This window comes from Ranitomeya variabilis, chromosome 4 (assembly GCF_051348905.1).
Source record: "Ranitomeya variabilis isolate aRanVar5 chromosome 4, aRanVar5.hap1, whole genome shotgun sequence".
NCBI classification, from domain to species: domain Eukaryota; kingdom Metazoa; phylum Chordata; class Amphibia; order Anura; family Dendrobatidae; genus Ranitomeya; species Ranitomeya variabilis.
Genome location: NC_135235.1, coordinates 116,269,330 through 116,297,263, shown reverse-complemented (window position 1 = coordinate 116,297,263; position 27,934 = coordinate 116,269,330). Strand labels below are relative to the sequence as shown.

At 42.9% G+C, this 27,934-nt stretch overlaps 1 protein-coding gene across 1 annotated transcript in view; it reads right to left on the bottom strand.

Annotated features, from left to right (window-relative positions):
• ADAMTS14 (ADAM metallopeptidase with thrombospondin type 1 motif 14) overlaps positions 1-27,934 on the bottom strand; it is a 266,445-nt gene that overhangs the window by 60,441 nt on the left and 178,070 nt on the right. The window contains exon 16 of the mRNA XM_077259155.1: positions 18,826-18,989. Within this exon, the coding sequence (XP_077115270.1) occupies positions 18,826-18,989 (164 nt within the window). The remainder of the gene's footprint in view (positions 1-18,825; positions 18,990-27,934) is intronic.

Below are 27,934 nucleotides of genomic sequence, written 5' to 3'. Positions count from 1 at the left end.
TACTAACTTTAGTAGTGAGGAGTATGCAAAAAAAAAAAGGGATATGAAATGGTTTACTGTATGTAAACCATGTCTCATATCATGTCGGGTTTGGGAAGGAGATAGCAAAAGCCGGCAATTGAATTACCGGCTTTTCTGCTATCTAGCGCTGTATTAAATATAAATATATATATATGTGTCTCACGGATGCCATACGGATTACATACGGAGCTTTACATGTGCAAAATACGCTGCCACACCCTGCCTACGGATGACATACGGATCACTATTTTGGGAACATTTCTGTGTATTACGCATGTAAAATACGGACCGTATTTCCCTACGCTGAGTGTGACCCCGGCCTTACTCTTGCCGACATCAGGGATCTTTCGTACTACCTATTCAGCTTCTTCCGGAATAGTGCTTGTTTTATAATCAAGCTCTGTAGAGTCAAACTTTTCCTTTGTCCTTTCACAATATTATTTAAAAAGAATACTCTTGTTGCAAATATTTTGCCATTTGTTTTTTTCTATATGTTATTCGTTAGTGAAGATTGTACTATTTTATGTTCATGTGAACGTAATATTAACTTTTTGATTACAACTTATCACCTAAAATCCTGTTTTGATCCCATTGATAGTAAACGGTCAGGTATCTACATGTGGGGGCTTTATTTGTACCCTTTAACACTATTTACCATGCATTTGTTTCATTTCAATAATCTATTTTGAAACTGAAAACATTTCACCTTTTGCACAGTTAAAGAAACAGAGTCTGATCCCACATGTTTGCATATTGGTACCTGATAGTGATTGATTTGGCTGCTTGATGGTGTGTTAGCGAGTTGCTTTGATGCTTCTTTTTGTAAAATACACCATAACTGTTTAAAAGAATGTGGCATTTTTTGTGAATTTAAAAAGCTATGGTTAAGCCAAAGCAGATTTGCTTCAGGCATTTAGGAAGGCCGATGTCTATACATTTGCAACAAAATACAGGACAAACAACTTGTATGTCCTTAGTGTTTATAATAGCAACATGAGTTGGCATGGCAACCCAGGGTCTGCAGAAGACCCCTATGGTTGTCAGTGGCGGATTGCTATGAGCCACCCAGCGGTCGGCGCTCATAGCAAGTGAGCATTTCTGCTACACACAGGCGATCTGATCATCGCCTGTGTGTAGCATAGTCGATCGGACAACAGCAGCTTCTAATCTCCCATGGAAACTACAGTAGCATGCAAAAAGTAAAAAAAAATGTTTTTAGAAATATTAAATAAATAAAAAAATAGAAAAGTTCAAATCACCCCCCATTCCCCCATTCATAATAAAACAATAATAAAAAAAATCACATATTTAGTATCCTTGCGTTCATAATCGCCCGATCAAGTAAACAGTAAACAGTGTAGCAAAAAAAAGTCAAAAAGCCAGAATTACTTTTTTTGGTCGCAGCAACATCGCATTAAAATGCAATAAGGGGCAATCAAAAAACTGTATCCACACCAAAATGGTATCATTAAAAACGTGAGCTCGGCATGCTAAAAATAAGCCCTCACCCAGCCACAAATCACAAAAAATGGAAACGCTACAGGTGTTGCAATTTTTTTTAATAAACTTTGGATTTTTTTTTCACCATTTAAATAAAAAGAAACCTATACATGTTTGTTATCTACGAACCCGTAATGACCTGAAGCATCATATTATCAGGTCAGTTTTAACATTTGGTGAACTAATTAAAAAAAAAATCGAAAAAACAGTTGTGGAATTCCACTTTCTTTGTAATTTCACTGCACTTGGCATTTTTTCCCATTTTCAGGTACATGACATGGTAAAACCCATGGTATCATTCAAAAGTACAACTTATCCCGCAAAAAACAAGCCCTCAAATGCCCATATTGACGGAAAAATAAAAACATTATGGCTCTGGGTAGAAGGGGAGCGAAAGACAGAAACACAAAAACGAAAAAGGGCTGCGGCGTGAAGGGGTTAAAACACTGGTGATGATATATTAAGCTTCCAGAATTCTGTTTTAATTTACGCCAAAAATGTCTTTCATGGATTGTCCTACATTTATTGTGTCCTTTAGACATATTTTTGTCATGCTCGACAAGGTGACATGGCATATCAGAAAATGGTTGGAAAAGAACATGGCCTAAATTGCAATCTCTTGTGCCAACACTTAGTGGACCAAAATAAGTAAACCAGTAGATGATGCAAATTTAGACTAGACAATGTAAAGATGCACCAAATTTATCAAGTAGGAAAAGACACTTTAAGAAATGTAACATATTTTACACTACTATGAAATTGATGTAGGAAAGACCACCACAATTGGAAAGGAAGTTATACGTATTGTTGTGTCAGTGGGTCATGTTCGCTTAGGGGTATTATACAAGATGGCTAGTGTTTCTCGGTTCATCCACACCTTGATCAAGGCCTGTTAGTATCAGCTTAGGAAGTGCTCTGTGAGAGGCTTTTAACACACTGTCCATAGAGGTCCGCTATGCTTCTCTTAACAGTCCGTGACCAAGGTCCACTTTTGCAATTGAATTGTCGTACCCCTGAACGTGGCTTGCTGGCACATCAATAAATGGTGGTTACTATCTGGATATCCAACCTATCACTGAGAGCACCACCATTCTCCCAGAGTACTGACCATAACTTTCCTACAATGACAGTTGGGTGTTGGACCTCCACTGCTGTGATATAGATAGCTCTTCATTACTACAGTACTGGTAAATCCCTTTAACACTGTCTAGTCCAAGTTTGAGCAGGCTAAAAGTTAGACAGGTTTAGTAAATCAGCCCTACTTGGTTAGATATGCACAATGCACGAACACACATGGCTGATACTGGGCACTGATAAGAACAATACACTGTGTTCCAAATTATTATGCAAATAATATTTCCTCATATTTTCTCTAAATTACCTATCTGAATTGCAGTCATTGTTATTTTCCAGTCATCTACTATTCTAGTATAATTGCAATGTTTTGGAACAAACTGCCTATGAAAACAGTATCTTTTTAAAAAAAATAAACACTCAAAATGCATGTTCCAAATTATTATGCACAGCACAGTTTTCAACCTTTTTTTTATTTTGAACAAAAACATGGTCAGTTGTGAAGTTATAAGCATTATTAGCTTATTACAAAATGAAATCAAACAGTTTTCAAGTGAAAACTTTATTCTAGGTGATGTTACATTTGCACATAGGACCCCTTGTTGGAAAGAAGCTTCTGAACTCTCTCATGTTCATTGAATTTGTCAGTTTGTGGATGGTTTCTGCTTCACTTGTTTTGCATGTGGACAGAATACCCTCCCAGAGCTGTTGCTTAGATGTGAACTGCCTCCCGCCATCATAGACACTCCTTTTGATGATGCTCCAGAGGTTCTCAATGGGGTTGAGGTCAGGGGAAGATGGTGCCCACACCATAAGTTTGTCCTCTTTTATGCCCATAGCAGCCAGAGATGCAGATGTGTTTTTTGCAGCATGAGACGGTGCATTATCATGCATGAAAATGATCTTGCTGCGGAAAGCACGGTTCTTCCTCTTGAACCATGGCAGGAAGTGTTGTTTTAGAAACTCCACATAGATTATGGAGTTCATCTTTACCCCTTCAGGGATCATAAAGGGGCCGACAATCTCTCTCCCCATGGTTCCAGCCCAAAACATTACTCCACCTCCTTCTTGTTGGCGCCTTAGCCGTGTTTTCATGGGGTGTCCATCAACCAGCCATCCTCCACTCCATCCATCTGGACCATCGAGCGTTGTACGGCACTCATCGGTGAACAAAACAGTTTGGAAGTCAGTCTTCATGTATTGTTTGGCCCACTGCTTGTGTGCAGTGGATAGAGGTGGTCGACAGGATGGCTTACGCACAGCTGCAAACCTCTGAAGGACCCTGCATCTTGTTGTTCTGGGGACGTTGGAGGCACCAGCAGCTTCAAAAACTTGTCTGCTGCTATGACAAGGCATTTTTGCAGCTGCTCTTTTAACCTTATGCAATTGCCTGTTGGAAAGGGTCCTCAATCTTTCCTTATCAGCACGCACACGTGTGTGCTGGGAATCAGCTACATACTTCTTGATTGTGCGATGATCACGATGAAGTGTCTTGGCAATGTTGATTGTAGTCATTAGGGTTGAGCGAAACGGGTCGATCATTTTCAAAAGTCGCCGACTTTTGGCTAAGTCGGCGTCTCATGAAACCCGATCCGACCCCTGTGCTTGTCGGCCATGCGGTACGCGACTTTCGCGCCAAAGTCGCGTTTCAATGACGCGAAAAGCGCCATTTCTCAGCCAATGAAGGTGAACGCAGAGTGTGGGCAGCGTGATGACATAGATCCTGGTCCCCACCATCTTAGAGAAGGGCATTGCAGTGATTGGCTTGCTGTCTGCGGCGTCACAGGGGCTATAAAGGGGCGTTCCCGCCGACCGCCATCTTACTGCTGCTGATCTGAGCTTAGGGACAGGTTGCTGCCGCTTCGTCAGAAGCAGGGAGAGCGTTAGGCAGGGTCCACTAACCACCAAACCGCTTGTGCTGCAGCGATTTCCACTGTCCAACACCACCTTCGGTGTGCAGGGACTGTGGAAGCTATTTTTTTTTTTTTTTCCCCTCAGCGCTGTAGCTCATTGGGCTGCCCTAGAAGGCTCCGTGATAGCTGTATTGCTGTGTGTACGCCACTGTGGAAACCAACTGCTTTTTTCAAAGCACATATCCTCTTGTTCCTTCCTTTCTGCACAGCTATCTTTTTTGTTTGTCCACACTTTTTATTTAATTTGTGCATCAGTCCACTCCTATTGCTGCCTGCCATACCTGGCTTACATTACTGCAGGGAAATAGTAATTGTAGGACAATTTTTTTTTTTTTTGTTTTTTTTTGTGGGAGATTAAGATTGGCATTTCTGCTACAGTGCCATCCCTGTGTGTGCCATCTCTCACTGAGTGGGCCATAGAAAGCCTATTTATTTTTTCCGTGATTTGTGTTCTAAAATCTACCTCAACACAAAAACACTACATCAATCAGTGGGAGAAAAATATTGGCCTCAGTCAGGGCTTGTGTGCCACTGCTGTGTGTGCTATCTCTCATTCAGTGGGCTATAGCAAGCCTATTTTTTTTTTTTTTTTTTTAATATTATTTGGTTTCTAAAGTCTCCCTGAAAAAAAAAAAAAAACCTAAAAAAACAGTGGGAGAGTAATATTGCCCTTTCAGCTTGTGTGCCAGTCTTGACTCCTGGGTGTGCCACCTCTCTCCCTTTCATTCAGTGGGCCATAGAAAGCCTATTTATTTTTTCCGTGATTTGTGTTCTAAATTCTACCTCAACACAAAAACACTACATCAATCAGTGGGAGAAAAATATTGGCCTCAGTCAGGGCTTGTGTGCCACTGCTGTGTGTGCTATCTCTCATTCAGTGGGCTATAGCAAGCCTATTTTTTTTTTTTTTTTTTTAATATTATTTGGTTTCTAAAGTCTCCCTGAAAAAAAAAAAAAAACCTAAAAAAACAGTGGGAGAGTAATATTGCCCTTTCAGCTTGTGTGCCAGTCTTGACTCCTGGGTGTGCCACCTCTCTCCCTCTCATTCAGTGGGCCATAGAAAGCCTATTTATTTTTTTTTTTAAATATTATTGGGTTTCTAAAGTCTCCCTTAAAAAACAAAAAATACATAAAAAAAACAGTGGGAGAGTAATATTGCCCTTTCAGCTTGTGTGCCAGTCTTGACTCCTGGGTGTGCCACCTCTCTCCCTCTCATTCAGTGGGCCATAGAAAGCCTATTTATTTTTTTTTTTAAATATTATTGGGTTTCTAAAGTCTCCCTTAAAAAACAAAAAATACATAAAAAAACAGTGGGAGAGTAATATTGCCCTTTCAGCTTGTGTGCCAGTCTTGACTCCTGGGTGTGCCACCTCTCTCCCTTTCATTCAGTGGGCCATAGAAAGCCTATTTATTTTTTCCGTGATTTGTGTTCTAAATTCTACCTCAACACAAAAACACTACATCAATCAGTGGGAGAAAAATATTGGCCTCAGTCAGGGCTTGTGTGCCACTGCTGTGTGTGCTATCTCTCATTCAGTGGGCTATAGCAAGCCTATTTTTTTTTTTTTTTTTTTAATATTATTTGGTTTCTAAAGTCTCCCTGAAAAAAAAAAAAAAACCTAAAAAAACAGTGGGAGAGTAATATTGCCCTTTCAGCTTGTGTGCCAGTCTTGACTCCTGGGTGTGCCACCTCTCTCCCTTTCATTCAGTGGGCCATAGAAAGCCTATTTATTTATTTTTTTAAATATTATTGGGTTTCTAAAGTCTCCCTTAAAAAACAAAAAATACATAAAAAAACAGTGGGAGAGTAATATTGCCCTTTCAGCTTGTGTGCCAGTCTTGACTCCTGGGTGTGCCACCTCTCTCCCTCTCATTCAGTGGGCCATAGAAAGCCTATTTTTTTTTTTTTTAATATTATTGGGTTTCTAAAGTCTCCCTTAAAAAACAAAAAATACATAAAAAAACAGTGGGAGAGTAATATTGCCCTTTCAGCTTGTGTGCCAGTCTTGACTCCTGGGTGTGCCACCTCTCTCTCTCATTCAGTGGGCCATAGAAAGGCTATTTTTTTTTTGGTTTTTTTAATATTATTTGGTTTCTAAAGTCTCCCTGAAAAAAAAAAAAAACATACAAAAAACAGTGGGAGAGTAATATTGCCCTTTCAGCTTGTGTGCCAGTCTTGACTCCTGGGTGTGCCACCTCTCTCCCTTTCATTCAGTGGGCCATAGAAAGCCTATTTATTTATTTTTTTAAATATTATTGGGTTTCTAAAGTCTCCCTTAAAAAACAAAAAATACATAAAAAAACAGTGGGAGAGTAATATTGCCCTTTCAGCTTGTGTGCCAGTCTTGACTCCTGGGTGTGCCACCTCTCTCCCTTTCATTCAGTGGGCCATAGAAAGCCTATTTATTTTTCCCGTGATTTGTGTTCTAAATTCTACCTCAACACAAAAACACTACATCAATCAGTGGGAGAAAAATATTGGCCTCAGTCAGGGCTTGTGTGCCACTGCTGTGTGTGCTATCTCTCATTCAGTGGGCTATAGAAAGCCTATTTATTTTTTATTTTTTTTTAATATTATTTGGTTTCTAAAGTCTCCCTGAAAAAAAAAAAAATACCTAAAAAAACAGTGGGAGAGTAATATTGCCCTTTCAGCTTGTGTGCCAGTCTTGACTCCTGGGTGTGCCACCTCTCTCCCTCTCATTCAGTGGGCCATAGAAAGCCTATTTATTTTTTTTTTTAAATATTATTGGGTTTCTAAAGTCTCCCTTAAAAAACAAAAAATACATAAAAAAACAGTGGGAGAGTAATATTGCCCTTTCAGCTTGTGTGCCAGTCTTGACTCCTGGGTGTGCCACCTCTCTCCCTCTCATTCAGTGGGCCATAGAAAGCCTATTTATTTTTTTTTTTTAATATTATTTGGTTTCTAAAGTCTCCCTGAAAAAAAAAAAAAAAACATACAAAAAACAGTGGGAGAGTAATATTGCCCTTTCAGCTTGTGTGCCAGTCTTGACTCCTGGGTGTGCCACCTCTCTCCCTTTCATTCAGTGGGCCATAGAAAGCCTATTTATTTTTTTTTTTAAATATTATTGGGTTTCTAAAGTCTCCCTTAAAAAACAAAAAATACATAAAAAAACAGTGGGAGAGTAATATTGCCCTTTCAGCTTGTGTGCCAGTCTTGACTCCTGGGTGTGCCACCTCTCTCCCTTTCATTCAGTGGGCCATAGAAAGCCTATTTATTTTTCCCGTGATTTGTGTTCTAAATTCTACCTCAACACAAAAACACTACATCAATCAGTGGGAGAAAAATATTGGCCTCAGTCAGGGCTTGTGTGCCACTGCTGTGTGTGCTATCTCTCATTCAGTGGGCTATAGAAAGCCTATTTATTTTTTATTTTTTTTTAATATTATTTGGTTTCTAAAGTCTCCCTGAAAAAAAAAAAAAAACCTAAAAAAACAGTGGGAGAGTAATATTGCCCTTTCAGCTTGTGTGCCAGTCTTGACTCCTGGGTGTGCCACCTCTCTCCCTCTCATTCAGTGGGCCATAGAAAGCCTATTTATTTTTTTTAAAAAATATTATTGGGTTTCTAAAGTCTCCCTTAAAAAACAAAAAATACATAAAAAAACAGTGGGAGAGTAATATTGCCCTTTCAGCTTGTGTGCCAGTCTTGACTCCTGGGTGTGCCACCTCTCTCTCTCATTCAGTGGGCCATAGAAAGGCTATTTTTTTTTGGGTTTTTTTAATATTATTTGGTTTCTAAAGTCTCCCTGAAAAAAAAAAAAAAAACATACAAAAAACAGTGGGAGAGTAATATTGCCCTTTCAGCTTGTGTGCCAGTCTTGACTCCTGGGTGTGCCACCTCTCTCCCTTTCATTCAGTGGGCCATAGAAAGCCTATTTTTTTTTTTTTTTAAATATTATTGGGTTTCTAAAGTCTCCCTTAAAAAACAAAAAATACATAAAAAAACAGTGGGAGAGTAATATTGCCCTTTCAGCTTGTGTGCCAGTCTTGACTCCTGGGTGTGCCACCTCTCTCCCTTTCATTCAGTGGGCCATAGAAAGCCTATTTATTTTTCCCGTGATTTGTGTTCTAAATTCTACCTCAACACAAAAACACTACATCAATCAGTGGGAGAAAAATATTGGCCTCAGTCAGGGCTTGTGTGCCACTGCTGTGTGTGCTATCTCTCATTCAGTGGGCTATAGAAAGCCTATTTATTTATTTATTTATTTTCTTATTATTTGGTTTCTAAAGTCTCCCTGAAAAAAAAAAATACATAAATTAGGTGGGAGATTAATATTGACATTAGTGCTTGAGTGACAGTCCTGCGTGTGTGTCATCTCTGTGATTTTGTGCCACAGAAAACAGAGTGTGTAACATTGTGCCTGATTTTCCTTGTGGTCTCACCAACCTGTTAAGGGATATTGAAATCATACTGAAGTTATAGCTCACCGTGTAAGTTGTTTGACAGCAACAAATAAAGTTACTTTGGTTAAGATTTTAAAACAATGAGGAAGTCTGGTGCAAGAGGTCGTCGTGGGCGTTCATTGTCAGCTGGTAATGATGGTAGTGGTAGTGGAGCATCAGGTGGTCGTGGGGATAAAAATATTCCACCTAAGTCTGGAGCTGTGGAGCCAGTTTCGTCGTCAGGCTACACAAGGCCTCGAACGCTCTCTTTTCTGGGAGTAGGAAAACCGCTTTTAAAGGCGGAGCAGCAACAGCAAGTTTTGGCTTACATTGCAGACTCAGCCTCTAGCTCTTTTGCCTCCTCTTCCGAAACTGGTAAATGTAAAAGCAGCGCGTCGCTTGTGGATGTTCACGGTCAGGGACAAGTCGCTTCCTTGTCCTCCTCAGCAAAAACTACAACAAGAGAGAAGGATGCAGCAGGCGACACAACGGGTCACTCCATGGAGCTCTTTACACATACCGTCCCTGGCTTAGAAAGTGAAACATTTAACAGGCCATGCCCATTACAAGTAGATTCTGACATGGAGTGCACTGATGCACAGCCACAGCCAGAGTACTATGCTGCTCCTTTGACTCAGACCACCACATTGCCCTCTCAGGGTACAGATCCACAATCAGACCCTGATGAGACTATGTTGCCCCGCCACGAACGCTATACCACCGACCGACACAGTGACACAGACGAAGTTGCACACGAGCTCGAAGAGGAGGTAATAGATGACCCAGTTATTGACCCCGATTGGCAGCCATTGGGGGAACAGGGTGCAGGCAGCAGTAGTTCAGAAGCGGAGGTGGAGGAGGGGCCGCAGCAGGCATCAACATCGCAACAGGTTCCATCTGCCGGGCCCGTATCTGGCCCAAAACGCGTGTCAAAGCCAAAACCTGTTGGAGCACAGCGTTGCCATCCGGTTAAAGCTCAGTCTGCAATCCCTGAAAAGGGATCCGAGTCTAGGAAGAGTGCAGTCTGGCATTTTTTTAAACAACATCCAACTGATCAGCGCAAAGTCATCTGTCAAAAATGTTCAACTAGCTTAAGCAGAGGTCAGAATCTGAAAAGTCTAAATACTAGTTGCATGCATAGACACTTAACCACCATGCATTTTCAAGCCTGGACTAACTACCAAACGTCCCTCAAGGTTGTAGCACCCTCGGCCAATGAAGCTAGTCAGCAACGCAACATCCCTTCCGTCACTGTAAGGCCACCATTTTCCGCACCACCGGCAGTATCTGTGCAGGTTTCTTTGCCAGCCAAAAGCAGTCAGGGTCAGGGAATCACCAGTTTTGTAGGAGGAAATATTGCATCTAGGGCACCGGCGGAAACAATACCGTCTCCAACCGTCTCTCAGTCTGCCATGTACACCGGCACACCCGAAAGTTCCACGATCTCCAGCTCTCCAGTCCAGCTCACCCTACATGAGACTCTGGTTAGAAAAAGGAAGTACTTATCCTCGCATCCGCGTACACAGTGTTTTAACGCCCACATAGCTAGACTAATCTCGTTAGAGATGATGCCCTACCGGTTAGTTGAAAGCGAAGCTTTCAAAGCCCTGATGGAGTACGCTGAACCACGATACGAGCTACCCAGTCGACACTTTTTTTTCCAGAAAAGCCATCCCAGCCCTGCACCAGCATGTTAAACAGCGCATCGTCCATGCACTCAGGCAATCTGTGAGTACAAAGGTGCACCTGACTACAGATGCATGGACCAGTAGGCATGGCCAGGGACGTTATGTGTCCATCACGGCACACTGGGTGAATGTGGTGGATGCAGGGTCCACAGGCGACATCAATTTAGGGACAGTTGTGCCTAGCCCACGGTCTAGGAAACAGTTGGCTGTAGGCATTCGCACCCCCTCCTCCTCCTCCTCCTCGTCCTCCTGCAGAAGCTACAGCTCTTCCACAGAACGCAGTCTGCCAACCACTCCATCGGCAGATGACACTGTTGCACACCAGTTGTCCCATTATGGGCCAGCTACTGCCAAGCGTCAGCAGGCTGTATTGGCTATGAAGTGCTTGGGCGACAACAGACACACCGCGGAAGTTCTGTCCGAGTTCTTGCAACAAGAAACGCAGTCGTGGCTGGGCACAGTAGATCTTGAGGCAGGCAAGGTAGTGAGTGATAACGGAAGGAATTTCATGGCTGCCATCTCCCTTTCCCAACTGAAACACATTCCTTGCCTGGCTCACACCTTAAACCTGGTGGTGCAGTGCTTATTGAAAACTTATCCTGGGTTCTCCGACCTGCTCCTCAAAGTGCGTGCACTTTGCTCACATATCCGACGTTCGCCTGTACACGCCAGCCGTATGCAGACCTATCAGCGGTCTTTGAACCTTCCCCAGCATCGCCTAATCATAGACGTTGCAACAAGGTGGAACTCAACACTGCACATGCTTCAGAGACTGTGCGAACAGAGGCGTGCTGTTATTTATTTGTGGGAGGATACACGGGCAGGCAGTAGGATGGCAGACATGGAGTTGTCAGGTGTGCAGTGGTCTAAGATACAAGACATGTGTCAAGTCCTTCAGTGTTTTGAGGAATGCACACGGCTGGTTAGTGCAGACAACGCCGTAATAAGCATGAGCATCCCCCTAATGCGTCTGCTGATGCAAAGTTTGACGCACATAAAGGAGCAGGCGTCTGCACCAGAGGAAGAGGAAAGCCTTGATGACAGTCAGCCATTGTCTGGTCAGGGCAGTGTACAGGACGAGGTAGCGGGTGAAGAGGAGGTGGAGGACGAGGAGGATGATGGGGATGAGTATATTTTTAATGCCGAACCTTTCCCGGGGGCACAGGAAATTGGTTGCGTGTCACGGCCGGGTTCTGGTTTTTTGAGGGACACAAGTGACGTAGATTTGCCTGCAACTGCCCCTCAACCAATCACAACCGGAGATTTGACAACTGGAACTTTGGCCCACATGGCGGATTATGCCTTACGTATCCTAAAAAGGGACACACGCATTACGAAAATGATGAACGATGACGATTACTGGTTGGCCTGCCTCCTTGATCCACGCTATAAAGGCAAATTGCAAAATATTATGCCACATGAGAACTTGGAACTAATATTAGCAACCAAACAATCAACTCTTGTTGACCGTTTGCTTCAGGCATTCCCAGCACACAGCGCACGTGATCGTTCTCACACGAGCTCCAGGGGGCAGCAGGCTAGGAGTGTTAGGGGTGCACACATCAGAAGTGGCGTTGGACAGAGGGGTTTTCTGACCAGGTTGTGGAGTGATTTTGCTATGACCGCAGACAGGACAGGTACTGCTGCATCAATTGAAAGTGACAGGAGACAACATTTGTCCAGTATGGTTACTAACTATTTTTCATCCCTTATCGATGTTCTCCCTCAACCGTCATTCCCATTTGATTACTGGGCCTCCAAATTAGACACCTGGCCAGAATTGGCAGAATATGCATTGCAGGAGCTTGCTTGCCCGGCAGCAAGTGTCCTATCAGAAAGAGTATTCAGTGCTGCAGGTTCAATATTAACCGAAAAAAGGACTCGTCTGGCTACCCAAAATGTTGACGATCTAACATTCATTAAAATGAACCACAACTGGATTTCGAAATCTTTTGCCCCACCTTGCCCGGCCGACACCTAGCTTTCCTATGAAAAGCTCTTGCCTGTGAATTACTTTTCTAATGTCTAATTTGCTGCAGCTGATTGTACAGCATACGACATGTTTACACCTCCCTAAATGGCAAAACTCCCCACACGAGGCCGTGGTATCGCGACTTGGCGCAAGCACCCGTGAGACTGCTGTTTGTCTGAAGAGGTGGGTGTGCTCGCTTTTGGTTGACGGCATTGCTACTGGGTCCCTCATAGTACAATGTAGTGTCTCTGGCGGTGGTGGTGCGCACCCAACGTCAGACACACCGTTGTAACATGAGGGGCCCTGGGGCGGTCCCGCCGGCCTCAAGAGAGTTCCCCCCTACCCCAGCTCAAAATGTGCTCTACCACGTCCAAAATTATGTCGCTCAGCTCCACCAATCTTTAGTCTATTCGCTGACATCATTCAATGTCTGGCACTGACAATACAAATTTGTAGACATCTATGATGCAACTTAAAGTAGTCTGTGTCTGTGTCCTATATTGGCACCATTAAATAGTTACTGCCAAATTACTATGTCAGAAACTCAGTAGATGAGCCCACCCCTGTACCTAAGTATGCCACCTTTTTTTTTGTTGTGGTTGTTTTGCGAGACATTAACATCTATTTATATTTTGGGAGTACTGGGACAGACACTCCTTGCACTACTCCTCCACTCACCACCAAGCTGCCTGTGTATCCATGTAACCGCTGTAAAGCTGCCATGAGCCTATTGTTTGTTATTTTAGGCCTTTGATAGCCTGTCTGCGGTCCCTACTTTAAATACTCCTCCACTGACCACCAAGCTGCCTGCCCGTGTATCCATGTAACCGCTGTAAAACTGCCATAAGCCTATTGTTTGTTATTTTAGGCCTTTGATAGCCTGTCTGCGGTCCCTACTTTAAATACTCCTCCACTCACCACCACCAAGCTGCCTGCCCGTGTATCCATGTAACCGCTGTAAAACTGCCATGAGCCTATTGTTTGTTATGTTAGGCCTTTGATAGCCTGTCTGCGGTCCCTACTGTAAATACTCCTCCACTCACCACCAAGCTGCCTGCCCGTGTATCCATGTAACCGCTGTTAAACTGCCATAAGCCTATTGTTTGTTATTTTAGGCCTTTGATAGCCTGTCTGCGGTCCCTACTTTAAATACTCCTCCACTGACCAGACCACTGCTGCCCGTGTACCCCTGGAACCAATTATAAAGTGCCTACAGCCAGCCCATTTTCTTATGTTAGGCCTTTGAAGCCTGTCTGCGGTCCCTACTTTAAATACTCCTCCACTGACCACCAAGCTGCCTGCCCGTGTATCCATGTAACCGCTGTAAAACTGCCATGAGCCTATTGTTTGTTATTTTAGGCCTTTGATAGCCTGTCTGCGGTCCCTACTTTAAATACTCCTCCACTGACCAGACCACTGCTGCCCGTGTACCCCTGGAACCAATTATAAAGTGCCTACAGCCAGCCCATTTTCTTATGTTAGGCCTTTGAAGCCTGTCTGCGGTCCCTACTTTAAATACTCCTCCACTGACCACCAAACTGCCTGCCCGTGTATCCATGTAACCGCTGTAAAACTGCCATAAGCCTATTGTTTGTTATTTTAGGCCTTTGATAGCCTGTCTGCGGTCCCTACTTTAAATACTCCTCCACTCACCACCACCAAGCTGCCTGCCCGTGTATCCATGTAACCGCTGTAAAACTGCCATGAGCCTATTGTTTGTTATGTTAGGCCTTTGATAGCCTGTCTGCGGTCCCTACTTTAAATACTCCTCCACTCACCACCAAGCTGCCTGCCCGTGTATCCATGTAACCGCTGTAAAACTGCCATAAGCCTATTGTTTGTTATTTTAGGCCTTTGATAGCCTGTCTGCGGTCCCTACTTTAAATACTCCTCCACTGACCAGACCACTGCTGCCCGTGTACCCCTGGAACCAATTATAAAGTGCCTACAGCCAGCCCATTTTCTTATGTTAGGCCTTTGAAGCCTGTCTGCGGTCCCTACTTTAAATACTCCTCCACTGACCACCAAGCTGCCTGCCCGTGTATCCATGTAACCGCTGTAAAACTGCCATGAGCCTATTGTTTGTTATTTTAGGCCTTTGATAGCCTGTCTGCGGTCCCTACTTTAAATACTCCTCCACTCACCACCACCAAGCTGCCTGCCCGTGTATCCATGTAACCGCTGTAAAACTGCCATGAGCCTATTGTTTGTTATTTTAGGCCTTTGATAGCCTGTCTGCGGTCCCTACTTTAAATACTCCTCCACTCACCACCACCAAGTTGCCTGCCCGTGTATCCATGTAACCGCTGTAAAACTGCCATGAGCCTATTGTTTGTTATTTTAGGCCTTTGATAGCCTGTCTGCGGCCCCTACTTGCAATACTCCTCCACTGACCACAATGCTGCCTGGAGTGCCTGCCTGTGTATCCATGTAACCGATGTAAAACTGCCATGACTGCCTACTGTTTGTTATTTTAGGCCTTTGATAGCCTGTCTGCAGCCCCTACTTGCAATACTCCTCCACTGACCAGACCACTGCTGCCCGTGTACCCCTGGAACCAATTATAAAGTGCCTACAGCCAGCCCATTTTCTTATGTTAGGCCTTTGAAGCCTGTCTGCGGTCCCTACTTTAAATACTCCTCCACTGACCACCAAGCTGCCTGCCCGTGTATCCATGTAACCGCTGTAAAACTGCCATGAGCCTATTGTTTGTTATTTTAGGCCTTTGAAGCCTGTCTGCGGTCCCTCCTTCCACTAGTCCTCCACTGACCAGACCACTGCTGCCCGTGTACCCCTGGAACCAATTATAAAGTGCCTACAGCCAGCCCATTTTCTTATGTTAGGCCTTTGAAGCCTGTCTGCGGTCCCTACTTTAAATACTCCTCCACTGACCACCAAGCTGCCTGCCCGTGTATCCATGTAACCGCTGTAAAACTGCCATGAGCCTATTGTTTGTTATTTTAGGCCTTTGATAGCCTGTCTGCGGTCCCTACTTTAAATACTCCTCCACTCACCACCACCAAGCTGCCTGCCCGTGTATCCATGTAACCGCTGTAAAACTGCCATGAGCCTATTGTTTGTTATTTTAGGCCTTTGATAGCCTGTCTGCGGTCCCTACTTTAAATACTCCTCCACTCACCACCACCAAGTTGCCTGCCCGTGTATCCATGTAACCGCTGTAAAACTGCCATGAGCCTATTGTTTGTTATTTTAGGCCTTTGATAGCCTGTCTGCGGCCCCTACTTGCAATACTCCTCCACTGACCACACCAATGCTGCCCGTGTACCCCTGGAACCTATTTAAAAGTTCATAGAGCCTAGTTATATATTTTATTTACTATTAATAAGGCCATGATGGACTATGCTGTACCACGCTACAAGCTAACCAGTCGACACTTCTTTTGCGAGAAAAGCCATCCCAACCCTCCACCAGCATGTAGAAGACCGCATTGTCCATGCACTCTGGCAATCTGTGAGTACAAAGGTGCACCTGACAACAGACGCATGGACCTGTAGGCATGGCCACGGAAGATTACGTGTCCATTACGGCGCAATGGGTTAATGTGGTGGATGCATGGTCCACAGGGGACAGCCTACTAAGTCTGTCTGCAGTCCCTAATTCAAATTGTCCTCCACTGTCTAAATCGGAGCTTCCACCTTCTGGCTTTCGGCCTATAGTATCAGAAATTAAACTGCATTTGGCCTTCAACTTTGGTTAGGGCCTACTAACGGCTTCTGCCCCTCCCTGGTGTTGTCCTCAACTAAATAAAGCTGAGCTTCAACCTTCCGGCTCTCATTAAGTGGTTTTAAAAAAAAAAATGGTGGTTAGGGCCTACTAACGGCTTCTGCCCCTCCCTGGTGTTGTCCTCAACTAAATAAAGCTGAGCTTCAACCTTCTGCTCCAAATTACCATTTTAAAAAATTCAATAGGCTTTTCCGGCCTACTAAAGGTGTCTGTCTGTGTGCCCCTGCCTGGTGTTGCCCTCAACTAAATAAAGCTGAGCTTCAACCTTCTGCTCCAAATTACCATTTTGAAAAATGCAATAGGCTTTTCCGGCCTACTAAAGGTGTCTGTCTGTGTGCCCCTGCCTGGTGTTGTCCTCAACTAAATAAAGCTGAGCTTCAACCTTCCGGCTCTCATTAAGTGGTTTTAAAAAAAAAAAATGGTGGTTAGGGCCTACTAACGGCTTCTGCCCCTCCCTGGTGTTGCCCTCAACTAAATAAAGCTGAGCTTCAACCTTCTGCTCCAAATTACCATTTTGAAAAATGCAATAGGCTTTTCCGGCCTACTAAAGGTGTCTGTCTGTGTGCCCCTGCCTGGTGTTGCCCTCAACTAAATAAAGCTGAGCTTCAACCTTCTGCTCCAAATTACCATTTTGAAAAATGCAATAGGCTTTTCCGGCCTACTAAAGGTGTCTGTCTGTGTGCCCCTGCCTGGTGTTGTCCTCAACTAAATAAAGCTGAGCTTCAACCTTCCGGCTCTCATTAAGTGGTTTTAAAAAAAAAAATGGTGGTTAGGGCCTACTAACGGCTTCTGCCCCTCCCTGGTGTTGCCCTCAACTAAATAAAGCTGAGCTTCAACCTTCTGCTCCAAATTACCATTTTAAAAAATGCAATAGGCTTTTCCGGCCTACTAAAGGTGTCTGCCCCTCCCTGGTGTTGTCCTCAACTGAACAAAGCTGAGCTTCCACATTCTGGCTTTCGCCCTATACTATCAGATATTAAACTGCATTTGGCCTACTAGTGTGGTTAGGCCCTTGAAACAGTGTCTGCTGCTCTTGGGTTTGCTACTCCACTGAACAAAGCAATGCCGCCTGTTTAGTCCTGTTACCAATTTTGAACTGCATGTAGCCTACTTTATTCTTTGGCCCTATATCTGTTTCCTCCTCATCCTGCCCATTGCCCAGCCACTGCTAAATGAGTCTGCTGGTACATTGACCTAGACCACTACATTCCCCTTGTACTCTACACAGCCAGAATCTGTCCCTGCTGAAAGTAAGGTTCCCCTTCCCGCATGTTATACCACCTTACACAGGGACAAAGAGGAAGGTGCAGATGAAAGTGCAGGTTCCTTCATCAGGTGGGGGGGCATACTCGTTGGCGACGTCACTGGCACAGGGCCCCTCAGAGTACGCAAAAGTGTCGCTGCTGGTGGGAGGCGCCCCCGCCATGCAAACACACCGCCGTACTTTGAGGGGCCCTGTGCCAGTGGCAATGCGAACGAGTGGGCCCCCCCCTGCTTGCTCAGGATCACAGCACTTGCAACTTTTAAATACTTACCTTTCCCTGCAACACCACCGTGACGTAGTCCGCATTTCCTGGGCCCACGAAAAACTTGAGCCAGCCCTACTCCCCCCACAACTTTCCCCCAATTCCCTATGCCCAACTATTATTATACAGTTAATTAAGATTGGCAAGCTTCAGAAACAAGAATGGATGTTTTTGGCATTAAAATGGGCACTGTAGGTGTTTTCCTGGCCTCCACTCACTGCCGACTATGCTTCCCCATTGACTTGCATTGGGTTTCGTGTTTCGGTCGATCCCCGACTTTTAGCGATAATCGGCCGACTGCACTCGACTCGACTCTGGACAAAATCGGGTTTCCCAAAACCCTACTCGATCTTAAAAAAATGAAAGTCGCTCAACCCTAGTAGTCATGCCTTGACCTAAATACTCCATAATTTGTTGCTTCTCAGCAGCCGACACATCCTTTTTCTTTCCCATTTTGGCAAAAAATGTAGGCTGCTTAATAATGTGGAACAGCCTTATTAAGTAGTCTTGCCTTTATTTGGACACACCGGCCAAACTAATGTGCACAGGTATCTGCAATTGCTTTCAGTGATATAAAGAGCCCTGACACACATCACCATCAATGAGTTTAAATGACAAACAAAAAAATTCTAACCTTATCACTCCTAAACTCTTTGTGCATAATAATTTGGAACACAGTGTATAGGCCTTCTTCACTCCAATGACACTTCCTTCATGTTGTTTAAGCAAGTATTCCATATATATGATGACACCTAGTAAGAGCCACTAATATTTAAAGGGCCTCTGTGCGGCTACACAGGTGGCATAAATAATGTGTTCACCCATGGTTTTGTCTATCCTCTTGCAGTTTCCTCCCAGTATCGCTTTGTCAAAAATATTGACAGCAGTAACAAAGTGAACAAAATACAACTGAATTGATTGCACAACTGTAGTGATAGAATTGAACATTAACAATGATAAATTAATAACACATGTATCTTACCAAGACCACAATGGGCTCATACAATGGTCCAGTGGTTTTCACATTTTTCTTTCCATCTTCAATAGTGTATTCCCACTCCAAACCCATTTCTATAAAAGTTCTTGATTTTGTATCTTTGCCTTTAACATTCATAATGAAATTTCCACTCACTTGGTTTTTAATTGCTGTAGGAGTATCACATATAAAATTATTAACATAAACAACTTTATAGGTAAATGTACTATGTTCAACAATGCTCTGGCCTTTTCAACAAGGGCACAGCTGGGTGTTAAGACCAGACAACCAATGTGAGATCATGAAAGACAATGACATTTTTTGTAATATTTTGTTTAAATTGCACATTCAACTAATAATAACATTTCACTTTTAGGTACAATGTCTGTGCTAAATATTTTATAACTTCATAAAAATCAGAGATCTATTTTACATTAAGAGCTGTAAATGTTTTAGACATATTTCACATTAAGTAATAAATGGTAGCCACTACTAGACGTAAATCTTTGTTGATTTACACAGCTTCTATTTAACATAATGGAATAGTGACTAGACTAAAATCCTATTTTATATCCCAGTACTACATTTGTCCCATTTGTTAACCCCTTTACTCCTAAAGGTGGTTTGCATGTTAATGAGCAGGCCAATGATAACAATTCTAATCACTGGCACTTTATGAGGTTATAACTCTGGAATGCTTCAACGGATCCTGATGATTCTGAAAATGTTTTTTAGTGATATATTGTACTTCATGATAATGGTAAAATGTCTTCGATATGACTTGCATTTATTTGTGAAAAAAAAGGAAATTTGCAATTTTCAAAATTTGAATTTTCATGCCCTTAACCCCTTAACCCCCAAGGGTGGTTTGCATGTTAATGACCGGGCCAATTTTTACAATTCTGACCACTGTCCCTTTATGAGGTTATAACTCTGGAACGCTTGCATGGATCCTGGTGATTCTGACACTGTTTTCTCGTGACATATTGTACTTCATGTTAGTGGTAAAAATTTCCTTGATATTACTTGCGTTTATTTGTGAAAAAATTGGAAATTTGGCAAAAATTTTGAAAATGTAGCATTTTCCAACTTTGAATTTTCATGCCCTTAAATCACAGAGATATGTTACACAACATACTTAATAAGCAACATTTCCCACATGTCTACTTTACATCAGCACAATTTTGGAACCAACATTTTTTTTGTTAGGGAGTTATAAGGGTTAAAATTGACCAGCAATTTCTCATTTTTACAACACAATTTTTTTTAGGGACCACATCACACTTGAAGTCACTTTGAGGGGTCTATATGATAGAAAATACCCAAGTGTGACACCATTCTAAAAACTGCAGCCCTCAAGGTGCTCAAAATCACATTCAAGAAGTTTTTTTAACCCTTCAGGTGTTTTTTTGGAATGTTTAAAAAAAATGAACATTTAAATTTTTTTCACTAAAAAATTACTTCAGATCCAATTTGTTTTATTTTACCAAGGGTAACAGTAGAAATTGGACACCAAAAGTTGTTGTGCAATTTGTCCTGAGTACGCTGATACCCCATATGTAGGGGGGGACTACCGTTTGGGCGCATGGCAGAGCTCGGAAGGGAAGGAGCACCGTTTGGAATGCAGACTTAGATGGAATGGTCTGCTGGCGTCACATTGCATTTACAGCCCCTGATGTACCTAAACCATAGAAACCCCCCACAAGTGACCCCATATTGGATACTAGACCCCAAGGAACTTATCTAGATGTGTTATGAGAACTTTGAACCCCCAAGTGTTTCACTACAGTTTATAAAGCTGAGCCGTGAAAATAAAAAATCTTTTTTTCCCATAAAAATGATTTTTTAACCCCCAAATTTTTATTTTACCAAGGGTAACAAGAGAAATTGGACACCAAAAGTTGTCCAATTTGTCCTGAGTACCCCATATGTTGAGGTAGACTACTGTTTGGGCGTACGGGAGAGCTAGGAAGGGAAGGAGCACTGTTTTACTTTATCAACACAGAATTGGCTGGAATTGAGATCAGACGCCATGGCGCATTTGGAGAGCCCCTGATGTGCCTAAACAGTGGAAACCCCCCAATTCTAACTCCAGCCCTAACCCCAACACCCCAACCCTAATCCCAACCCTAACCATAACCCTAACCACACCCCTAACCTGAACACGCCCCTAACCCTAATCCCAACCCTAACCACACCCCTAACCCCAACACACCCCTAACCCTAAGACACCCCTAGCCCTAATCCCAACCCTAACCACACCCCAACCCTAATCCCAATCATAACCCTAACCACACCCCTAACCCTGACACACCCCTAACCCTAATCCCAACCCTAATCCCAACCGTAAATGCAATCCAAACCCTAACTTTAGCCCCAAACCCTTACTTTAGCCCCAACCCTAACCGTAACTTTAGCTCTAACCCTAACTGTAGCCCTAACCCTAACTTTAGCCCTAACCCTAATGGGAAAATAGAAATAAATACTTTTTTTATTTTATTATTTTTCCCTAACTAAGGTGGTGATAAAGGGGGGTTTGATTTACTATTTACAGCGGGTTTTTATAGCGGGTTTTTATGTTTGGCTGCTGTCACACACTAAAAGACGCTTTTTATTGCAAAAAATAGTTTTGCGATACAACATTTTGAGAGCTATAATTTTTAAATAATATCTCAAAAGACTACCAATCAAATGGTTACCAATTAGCAGCAAGGTAGTAGTGTTAAATAAAATTTAACTTTTAATAAATATTTTAAAACGGACTATTGTCCCAATAAACACCAGAAACATAGACACAAACAAAAACCACACACAATACCACATATCAAGCCAGACGCTCCTGTCTAGCGCTGTAATCCTTATAGCATGGTGTCAGGTTTATCTTTACTACACCATAAATAGCAATACCCTATCACAATGCTATACAATTTGTTAGTGCCCAACCTACTATATGTGCGCAAAAACCAGCATGTTTATAGCATTCAGGGGTATAAAAAGGAACGGTCTCACCAGGCTCCAGGGACCTTCCTTAACAGCATCATCCCATGCGTCCGATACATACAGACCGGGGGAGGATTTTCCACAGATCCTACTTACAACCCCTTTTCTCTCCAGTGTAAACGGACACTATGGGAAGCCTCCTTGGTATTCAATCTCCCGACGCGTTTCCTTGGGCTCTATCATCAGGGGAGATGCCCAGTATAAAACATGTATGTGTGTGTGCCAGTCATCGCACGTCACACAGGAGGACCTGACTCACCGCGCGCGGGTACTTCATTTTATATAAGGCGCCGTCTTGTAGATGTACGCCTCCTATGCTTCTCTTCCGCTTTCAAGCGCGGTTTCCGGGTATGCAGGGCGTCACATGACCAATCCTGGTCACACCTCAAAAAGGATTGCGTGAAACGCATTCTGACACGCAAGGCCATATTATCGGAGGTATCCGGGGTAAAGGACTAAGCCCCGGAGGCGTGTACACGTAAATGATTGATGCCTGATATTCATAATGAGCCTAACCAGGCTCTAAAATCAAATATAATACTTAAACCCCCAGAGTAACTTGGTGAAATGTTTCAAACCTCTTTTTTGGGGGGGACATTTACCAAAAAATCCTCCATTAATGGAAGGAGGATATAAATGAAAAAATGGGACATTGGCAGCTTTCCAACAAGGGCATCAAAATACCTATATAGGCTATAAATGATACTGTACATATGCACTAATTGTGTATCCATCTTGTATTCGAATGTGAATACTCAGCTCATACAGAGCATGCTTAGATGACACTTCCTCCATAAAAAAGGAACAAAATGGAAAAAATCAGAAAAAACAACAAAGGAAAACCAAAAACAAACTGAGGCCATAGATATCAACTTCTTCATACAGTTGATGACATGCGGAGCAACAATGATGGTGGTGACATCAGAGATCAGTGGGATATGGGCCAAAATATGAATTAGGTTTTCCCTAAAAAAGCCCTAAATGAAGATCCTACCTATCCTGTGGGGGTTGGCACCCTACTAGAAACGAGAAATTGGCGCCCCCACTCCACGGAGGCTGTCCCTACAAGCCCTATTTCATCCTAATCACCGAGCCTCACTAAGTGCAGGAAAGAGGAACTCCATTAAAATAGTAAAGACCCACAGATAGGGGCTATTTCGGGACAGAAGGAATATTGCTTATAAAAAACAACCAAAAGTAAGGGTCTCATTTAGACCCAAAGGTTGTTGAGTTTTAAGACGGAAGATCCATTTGGTCTCACACTGCAAAATCCTCCTGTCCCAATTGCCACCCCTTTTCGGTGCCTCTATCTTATCAATCCCCATGAATTTAAGACCCATTGTGTCCCCATCATGTATTGTGGCCATATGTCTCGCCAGGGGTGTATCTCTCTTTAGAGCAATATCTCTCAGGTGTTCACCCACCCTTCTCCTTAGCTGCCGTCTTGTTTTTCCCACATACTCCATGTTGCAGGGGCAAGTTGCTTTATAAATAACCCCCTTTGACCGGCAGTTGATGAAGTGACGGATCTCGTATTCTTGTTTTGTTACATTACTTATAAACACCTGTCCGGTTTCCATAACTGGGCACCCCACACAGCCACTACAGCGATAACATCCCTTGGTCTTGTTGGTAAGCCAAGTATCACTTCTAGGAGGACAAAAATGGCTATGTACCACTCTGTCTCCTATCGATCTACCTTTTTGAAAGGTGATCGAAGGATGGGTTCCCACTAGATCTCCAATGTCACCATCCATCCGTAGGATTGGCCAGTGCTTATTTAGAATCGACCTCACCTGATTGGCTCCCGTATTGTAGGTAGTAATATAGCGACAGACTGGCAATTCCTCTTGATGAGGGACTGGATTCAAGAGTAGAGCCCTACTCATGTCCTTGGTTTCTCTAAAGGCTTTTTTGAGGATCCCATCCGGGTATCCCCTATTTTGGAAGCGTTGTCTTAAATCAGTGGTTTGTTCCCGATAATCTGCCTCCGATGAACAATTCCGACGAATCCTAATATACTGCCCCTTAGGAATACCCCTCTTGAGTGGGATTGGATGATGACTATCCCATCTCAAGAGGGCATTAGTTGATGTAGGTTTGCGGTACGTTTTTGTGCTAATCAGACCCTCTGGGGTTTTTTGAATGAAAATGTCCAAGAAAGGTAATTTCTCTCTGTGATACTCATAAGTGAAAGTCAGACCTAAGGGGTTGACGTTAAGTCTAGCCACAAAGTTGGTCAATTCAGATATTTCGCCATTCCAAATCAATAGAACATCATCTATATAGCGTGCCCAAAAACTAATCTTTGAGCACTCTTCCTCATATTGATCACCAAAAACAATAGACTCCTCCCACCAGCCCAGGAGCAAATTTGCATAAGATGGCTCACAGGAATTACCCATTGCAGTGCCCCTGAGCTGGTGGAAGATTTGACCATTGAATACAAAAACGTTTCTGGTTAAACAAAATTCGAGGAGGTTCAAAACGAAAGAATTGTGGCTATAGCACTGCTGCCCCCTTCCCTTCAAGAAATATTCCACTGCTCTCATCCCATCAGAATGATTGATGGACGAGTACAGAGCCTCCACATCAATACTGCACAAAATAGAATGGGGCTCTAGAGTCATCCCATCCAATTTGCGCAAGAGGTCCGATGAGTCCCTGGTATAAGAGTTTAGAGACAGGACAAACGGTTTAAGAATCCTATCCAGATATATTCCCACATGATGGCCAATGCTCCCAATTCCCGAGACTATAGGTCTCCCTTTTAAAGGTACCAGACCTTTGTGTACCTTCGGGAGACAGTAAAAAGTAGCCATTACTGGATGTGTGGGGTATAGGAAGTTGTACTCATTTTTATCAATCAAATTGTTCCTAATTCCTCCATTCAAGATTTCTTTCAAAGTCCTGGAGAAAGTGGGAATAGGATTATCCCTAAGCTGTTCATATGACTCACAATTTCTCAGGATGTTGTCACACATGGATTGGTAGTCACTGCTATTCATCACCACCGTGTTCCCACCCTTGTCTGAGGGCTTGATTACGATGTTGCCATCCCTTTCAAGATCTAGTAATGCCCCCATTTCCTTCTTAGAGAGATTAAATTTAGTCCCCTTATTTCTTTTGATAGCTAGAGTTTCTAAATCCTTTGTTACTAATTCTAAGAAAACATCCAAGGTAGATTGATCACCTAGACTTGGGGGCATTTTGCAACTTTTAAGCTTACAATTTGTGAAAGGGCCCTCCCCCGAAAATTCTGGTGTTGGATCTGATAGGCCATATAATAGTCTAATATCAGGGAGTAAGGTATCAGGGATATTCATTTCCATACATGTGCGTTTATCCTGTCTAATAAAATGTTTTCTCCACTTGAGTTTTCTCACGAAGAGATGTAAATCTTTGACACCCTCAAACAGTTGGAAATCAGATGTTGGCACAAAATTTAAACCTCTATTTAGGACACGAAGCTCTATATCATTCAAAACTCTTGATGACAAGTTCACAATCTGATTCAGACTATTCTCTGTTAGTTGTTCGTCCCTCCTTTGTTCCTCAGGAAGTACCCCTGGTCTAAAAAACGGGTAATACCCGTCCTATCACCAGGTCTGCCTCTCTGGTTACCTCTACCCCTCTGTCTGCCCTTAGAGCCCTTAGGGCGTGTTTCAGAATCCGATATGTCTGTATCAGTTGAAGAAATATCTGTCTCCAAATTTCTAGAATTACCCAAATAATTTCTGCCAGTGGGAAGGTGGTATGCCTTGTTCTCCTTGAATTCCTGCAAATCCCGCACAAAATTGCGGTGTTTGCGTTCTTTCAAGTTATACTGATACCTTTCTATGGTATTTTGGAGTGTTATCTCTTTAGAAGAAAAATCAGGTTCAGCTTGAAATTTCTTTGTAATCTCTATCTGTTCTCAAAGGAGATCACTAGTAGTTGAAAGAGTTTTTTTCTCCTCTTCCAAGAGGATGTTCATAAACCTTAAAGAACTTGAGGTGGCTTCCTTCTCCCACCTGTCGCTTAGTGAACAACCTCTGTATCTAAAACCTGGTTGTAGTGTAATTCTCAGGTGTCTCGGGACAATGCCCGCTTTTAGATAGTTTTCAAGGCTTTGCACCTCCCACCAGCTAGAAATCTGATTTTTGTATATTTTAGTTAATTCATTAAAGGCGTTGCTGTAAGAAGGGGTATATTTGGGTTGAACAAATGTTTTATCCGAAAAAACCTCCTTGGCCTCCGCCACCCACGTATCCGTATTGATGCCTCTTGTCAGAAAGCCTGCCATGTCCCAATAACCAAGAAATAATATCTCAAAAGACTACCAATCAAAGAGATAACACTCCAAAATACCATAGAAAGGTATCAGTATAACTTGAAAGAACGCAAACACCGCAATTTTGTGCGGGATTTGCAGGAATTCAAGGAGAACAAGGCATACCACCTTCCCACTGGCAGAAATTATTTGGGTAATTCTAGAAATTTGGAGACAGATATTTCTTCAACTGATACAGACATATCGGATTCTGAAACACGCCCTAAGGGCTCTAAGGGCAGACAGAGGGGTAGAGGTAACCAGAGAGGCAGACCTGGTGATAGGACGGGTATTACCCGTTTTTTAGACCAGGGGTACTTCCTGAGGAACAAAGGAGGGACGAACAACTAACAGAGAATAGTCTGAATCAGATTGTGAACTTGTCATCAAGAGTTTTGAATGATATAGAGCTTCGTGTCCTAAATAGAGGTTTAAATTTTGTGCCAACATCTGATTTCCAACTGTTTGAGGGTGTCAAAGATTTACATCTCTTCGTGAGAAAACTCAAGTGGAGAAAACATTTTATTAGACAGGATAAACGCACATGTATGGAAATGAATATCCCTGATACCTTACTCCCTGATATTAGACTATTATATGGCCTATCAGATCCAACACCAGAATTTTCGGGGGAGGGCCCTTTCACAAATTGTAAGCTTAAAAGTTGCAAAATGCCCCCAAGTCTAGGTGATCAATCTACCTTGGATGTTTTCTTAGAATTAGTAACAAAGGATTTAGAAACTCTAGCTATCAAAAGAAATAAGGGGACTAAATTTAATCTCTCTAAGAAGGAAATGGGGGCATTACTAGATCTTGAAAGGGATGGCAACATCGTAATCAAGCCCTCAGACAAGGGTGGGAACACGGTGGTGATGAATAGCAGTGACTACCAATCCATGTGTGACAACATCCTGAGAAATTGTGAGTCATATGAACAGCTTAGGGATAATCCTATTCCCACTTTCTCCAGGACTTTGAAAGAAATCTTGAATGGAGGAATTAGGAACAATTTGATTGATAAAAATGAGTACAACTTCCTATACCCCACACATCCAGTAATGGCTACTTTTTACTGTCTCCCGAAGGTACACAAAGGTCTGGTACCTTTAAAAGGGAGACCTATAGTCTCGGGAATTGGGAGCATTGGCCATCATGTGGGAATATATCTGGATAGGATTCTTAAACCGTTTGTCCTGTCTCTAAACTCTTATACCAGGGACTCATCGGACCTCTTGCGCAAATTGGATGGGATGACTCTAGAGCCCCATTCTATTTTGTGCAGTATTGATGTGGAGGCTCTGTACTCGTCCATCAATCATTCTGATGGGATGAGAGCAGTGGAATATTTCTTGAAGGGAAGGGGGCAGCAGTGCTATAGCCACAATTCTTTCGTTTTGAACCTCCTCGAATTTTGTTTAACCAGAAACGTTTTTGTATTCAATGGTCAAATCTTCGACCAGCTCAGGGGCACTGCAATGGGTAATTCCTGTGCGCCATCTTATGCAAATTTGCTCCTGGGCTGGTGGGAGGAGTCTATTGTTTTTGGTGATCAATATGAGGAAGAGTGCTCAAAGATTAGTTTTTGGGCACGCTATATAGATGATGTTCTATTGATTTGGAATGGCGAAATATCTGAATTGACCAACTTTGTGGCTAGACTTAACGTCAACCCCTTAGGTCTGACTTTCACTTATGAGTATCACAGAGAGAAATTACCTTTCTTGGACATTTTCATTCAAAAAACCCCAGAGGGTCTGATTAGCACAAAAACGTACCGCAAACCTACATCAACTAATGCCCTCT